The sequence below is a fragment of the Rhyacophila brunnea genome, unplaced genomic scaffold (genome assembly GCF_057557595.1).
Source record: "Rhyacophila brunnea isolate RB1 unplaced genomic scaffold, BYU_Rbru_1.0 scaffold_4, whole genome shotgun sequence".
Lineage (NCBI taxonomy): Eukaryota > Metazoa > Arthropoda > Insecta > Trichoptera > Rhyacophilidae > Rhyacophila > Rhyacophila brunnea.
The window spans coordinates 32,623,938-32,629,937 of NW_028233068.1; the positions used below are offsets into that span (position 1 = coordinate 32,623,938).

Here is a 6,000-nt window from a genome sequence, read left to right on the forward strand (position 1 = left end):
TCCAACTCATTTTTTATTTCCTTTGCTGTTAACCCTTTTATATTAAAATGTTTAATAACAACTCTAAACTCAATTTTCTCCATTTTCCATTTTTCCATTTTCCACAAGCAAATTTTTTTTAAATGTACGAGAAACACACAACAACCCGACCAATCTGATTGAAACTTCGCAGCATACTGAATCGGTAGTGCCGCTGCATGAAAACAAACCGCTTGCAGTACTAGTCGCGCCACCTGTCGGCTTTTCTAAGGACTTATTGACCCACCCTCGTATATACCGTGGTGTAATATACAATATGTGAATTTCTAAGTTGTGTTGTGATTACCTTAACTTCCCAAGTTCCCAGTTTGAGTAGCGTGCACATGAGTATGGAGGACTTCTAATGTTACTTTTGTTCAGAATTAAAAAATGAGAAAATACATTATAACTCTCTTTAGATGGCACCGTATATTGTTAAAATATTGACTCTTATGAAAACTAGTTTATAATAGCCGAACTGACGTAATAGTGAAACTGCCAAAAGATGCGATTGGCATCATTTGATTTACCAAACAACTATGTATACGACTCTATTAGACCAAGCTGACAGAACTTTGCGCAGAAACCACCGTGACTCGAATAGAGTAAACAGTATTTCAAAAGATATATTGTTTTTTATTATCTTACACGTACAAAAGAATAATGGCATTTCATAATATTGCTTCGCAATCAAAAAGAAATATTACATATAAAGCAAAACTACAAAACATAATACTTCTTGATTCAAAAATTCTTTTCAAGAAACAATTTTGTCTAGTTTGGCAAAAAATAAATCTGTCTTTTCTTAAAAAAATATTGCCTTTGTCAGCCTTAAAATAGATGATTATTAAGATAAATAGTAAGTCATTATGATGAATTTACCTAGCAAATAGAAGTTAAATATTATAAATCTGATTTTTAGTTGTAATTAAACATTGTATCTCTTTCAATTAATTGAGTCTACTGAAATTAATTCATCAAAAATGTGCCTTAAGGGCAGACGTGCTCAGCGTGGGGGGTCACAACGGAGCTTTTTTTCTATTTTCAAAGCTTGATCCTGGACATACCTTAAACGGTATTGATAATCTATTTATATAATTTTAAAGCCTTATTATCCTTTATATTTATTTTAAACATTTGATGACTGCATAAAGTATTTTTATTACATAAAATAGTATTTTTTTAAACCTCTGATGATTATTAAGATAAATAGTAAGTCATTATGATGAATTTACCTAGCAAATAGAAGTTAAATATTATAAATCTGATTTTTAGTTGTAATTAAACATTGTATCTCTTTCAATTAATTGAGTCTACTGAAATTAATTCAACAAAAATGTGCCTTAAGGGCTGACGTGCTCAGCGTGGGGGGTCACAACGGAGCTTTTTTCTATTTTCAAAGCATGATCCTGGACATACATTTAATGATGTAGATAATCAATTTATATAATTTTAAAGCCTTATTATCCTTTATATTTATCTTAAACATTTGAAGACTGCATAAAGTATTTTTATTACATAAAATAGTATTATGTATTCTTTTATACCTCTCGCTCTAATGTTTTAGAATAAAGTCATATTTCAGTACATAAATGTGGAGTGGTGTTAAGATTTTTTACATTTATTAATTTTTGAACGCATTTATAAAACCATCAGTATAATTTATATCGACATTATTATAGTGAAATATTTAGGATAAAAAATTATATTGATAATCTCTGTGATCCCAAATTTGACAAGAATTAGGCATTTTATTATTCAAAAAATGGGCAAGATTAACACATTTGAAGATAATTATAAAGATACTTATAATAAGCTATGTCTTTAATCATTCAAGTGTGATAAACATCTTACGAATAATGATTGCTTTATAATAATTATTGACCTAATAATAAGGTAGTGTTTTTTTTTAAATACGCCATTTCTTTTGGAATTCCCCAGTGGTTAAGCTACAACATACGGCCGTAGCCATAAATTGACAAACTATAATTGAAGTAGGGAGTAAAATGATGTTAACGCGCATGTTTGAACATGTATCTAACCGATTTTTTTTAAACGGTAGCTTTAGCTTTTAGCTTTTAGCGGTAGTTTTAGTTATAAACGGTTTTAACGGTTTTAAACGGTTTTTAGGTTAAATATTTTAACACGATAGTAAGAAAATATCATAATTTACAGATTGCCATTTTTTTTTTTATCTTGCATTGACTATACAATAAGTTTTATAAAAAAATACGAGAAACGAATATTAGTTTTTTGTTCTACCTTTTAGGTATAACTTATAATATCCAAACACAGATTGACAAAGATTATGTGAATTTATGAGATGAGTAAGTTATCAGTGCTCACGTATGCATGTGAAACATGGATCTTTAATGTAAGAGAAATCTAAAAATTACGTGTACATTACGCATAACATAGAATCACAAAATAAATCATTGGATAAAGAAGCAGAGAAGAGTACGTAATATGATAGGGGTCGCTAGGCAGATGAAATGGAAATTTCCGGTCAGCGAGTGACAACCACTGGACAAATTCCGTTTTATAGTAGTACCGAAAGGGGACTAAACGGCTACAATGACGTCCTAAAACCTGCTGGACAGAAGAACTCATCAAGTTTGGTAGGTGTACATGGTATATGAACCGAGAAAAGAAGGGAAACTAGAGAAGGCCTTCATCCAGCAGTATATCAACCCCGGCTGTTGATGATGATAATTTAATAGATGATATTATTAATAGATATATTTAAGAATAAAAATATACGTTATAAATAAGAATACAATTAATAACAACAATAATTATTATTACTGGATACATAATTTTATGGAATTGCCCTTGATTAAAATTTTAAAAATAATTATTTTATATTATGAGAAGATTTTATATTATTTTTAAACCGAGGTAGTTCAACAGATTTTTACACGAAAAATGATTGTCAGCCCTTTGTCAAGCTCATTGGGTAAATGCACTGTATCAAACACACATTGAAAAATACAATAGGTATATTATATTTTTCCCCCTGTCGAATGATTGATTCTGCTACCCGCGACTTAAGAGATAACCGCTTTACCAACTAGACTTAATCCATGAGCTTAATGGCTTAATGAGGTTAATTAAGTATATTACATTGCTTGGAATTGGACTCGAAACTCTTTTGAATGTAATTCTATAGTAGAAACGAAAAGGCAAAATAACTTACAAGAATTAGTACCCGAATTTGAACCCTCGGAATGCTTTCGAGTAGAATAAAACGTGTATAGATAGTGATAATAACGATTAATAATGTATGGAGTTTCAACGGTTATTTTGGCAGCAGGCTTGTATGCTAAGTGCTTTTCCTCGTTTCCGGCAAATGCGAACACCTATACAATAACGCGCCCGCGGCCCGCGCCGGTGCTACGTTAGATGATGTAGGTTCCCTTTGTTAGTAATAATATATTGATAGTTTACAATCAGATTAATGATTGATATCACTGATTGCAGGTGCGCAGTGAATCGCTAGATTTTTTTACTTAAATTTATTTAGATCAAGCCTTTCAACTTCAGAATCAAATTTATCATCTAGCTACAGTAGCGAGCGCTATGATTTATCATAAATGATAGTTTTTAAACAATATTTTTTGACATTTCGTTAAACATTCAAGACTGCTCATTACTTAACTTGACCTATTGGTATTGAATGGTGCATGACAACTGAAGTTTTTTCTGATTGATTTGTAACAATTTGCAAAATTTACTTTTTGCGAAAAGATTAACACGGAAAGGTTAACCCAAAATGAACGTAAAGTTTCTAATAAAGTCTAAAAATGTTGCTTGTAAATGCGTATATGAGAACTTTATTAGGCGTATACATATTTTTATATTAAGATTTACGTAATTTGGGGTTATCCATTAGTGTATATTTTGGAAAATCTTAAAGAATAGTAGTATTTACGAAAGGATTTTTTTTAGAAAGCTCCATGTAGGAAATAAAAATCATACTCTACTTGGCCGTTTCAAAAGTCATTTCCGTTAGTAGTAATCAAATCGAGTGGGTTAACAACAACGTGTGTCGCGTGCATTAAATGTCTTGAGATGTATGGTGTAAATAGATGTCGTGATTATTGGTATATCCAAACTGACGTAACTAAGATGTTTGACTAATATCCGCTTCTAATACTAAAGTAAACAGGTGAAACATGATTCTAAATACAAGAAAGTTACATAAACATAACGTGGCATGAAAACGTGCATATAAAAAAAACAACGAGGAAAGATCACCAATGCTACCAATGGTTGAGGTGGCAAATAAGAGTATAATTACGCTATGTATTGGTAGATAGTAAATTATCAATTTTGGTAAAAGTACGATGCGGTTAATTATTACGAACCGAGAAACATTTAACAAAGCTTTGTAACAAGATGTAACAAAGTATTACAGTAGTAACCCTGTTACACCAATAAAATACTTGTATGGGAAACAAAATATGTATCAATTAGGTGCTGCATAGCTCGCTTAGGTATAACAAATGTAAATGCTACAGTTTCAATGAACATATAAATCACGTTGTTTGCCAATGTTCCAATTTATGATCGTCAAAGACGAAGACTATTTGAAAACTTAGGTAGTCAAAACTACCAATTATAACTTAATATTGAGATTTTTACAGCTCAGTCAAATATAAAAGCATTTTTGTGTGTCCAAATGTTTCTGAGAGAATTTATAAATTATAATACCATATTATGATTGAATCTAACGTGTAGAATTATGTACGTACCCATTATGAATCATAATAAGAATGGTATTTAAATGTACAGCTAAATAAACCTCAACTGGACGTCGTAGTAAAAAATTACGTATTACATGTTCAACGTGACTTAGAAATAGGTATATTTTTTTCAATAATTTTACTATGGCGAAATTCTAATATACTTTTATTTTGTTTCTACAGGTGAACACGCTGATGCAATGCAGTACGGTGGCTGCACTTACTGTAGGTGCACTTCGCTAAAGATCATACTTTTGACTGCCGTACTTCACTACTTTTATTCCAGATTAGCTACAAGATGACAGATTGAAGGAATATAAACTGACTGTCCGTAGATTTAATTTTACTATTAATATAAATATAACATAATATGTTACTATTCATAAATTATTAATATGTTTAAATAATAAGATCATTTATACGTATTAATTGTAAATATTACTATGATTGTATTATATTGTAATATTACCCGCAGAAAAATTGGTTTGACTAATAATTATTATGTATTATCAATTAAGGAGCTAGATAGAAGAAGGCCTAAGTACTAAACTATAGTTTTTAAAAACATTTAGCATTATCGGTATTTCGTCAGATATAAATATTGTTTGATGAAATGACAAATCTTAATAAATAAAAATTCCAAAAACACAGCAAAAGTTAAAGATGAGAATATTATTTTGTCCTGCTTCTATCTATCTCTTGAATTTATAATATACCCAATAAAAATTATGTCATTGTAACTTCAATGTTATATTATTAAATTTGTATCTCAGAGGTAGTGCCGTATGGTCGATTTTGTGAAAATTAGTAAAATAAGCTCAGAATTGATGAGCACCTGCATATCTTTCAGAACCAATTCATTTTTTGAGTATTAATAATGGAATCATGATATTTATAAAAACACCATAGACATCGGTTGAATGTTTTTACTAGTGTTATTTTTTGACATATGGCACTCCAGCTTTCAGGTACAGAAATACATAATATGTTTAAAACATAAAAAATTTACAGATTAAAATAAAATGTAATTTACCTTTGGGTTAATCAATTATTAAATGAACGATTGTTCGAAAAGCAACTAAGCTACTGTTGATTTTTATTTACAGTTAATTTGCGATGAAATGAAACAAAATATAATTTATGTTTAAATCTTTATTAAGTGCTCAGAAATATAAATGCATGTACAAAATATGACAATTTAAAATTTAGTTTAGATGTTTCTTTCGAATATGTACCT

General features: G+C 29.8%; 1 protein-coding gene across 1 annotated transcript in view; it reads left to right on the forward strand.

Annotated features, from left to right (window-relative positions):
- The window catches only part of LOC147067273 (zwei Ig domain protein zig-8-like), a 74,284-nt gene extending 69,098 nt beyond the window's left edge, over nt 1-5,186 (forward strand). Inside the window, exon 6 of the mRNA XM_085954986.1 lies at nt 4,947-5,186. Within this exon, the coding sequence (XP_085811112.1) occupies nt 4,947-5,065 (119 nt within the window). The 3' untranslated portion in view covers nt 5,066-5,186. The remainder of the gene's footprint in view (nt 1-4,946) is intronic.
- Nucleotides 5,187-6,000: the final 814 nt, after the last annotated feature.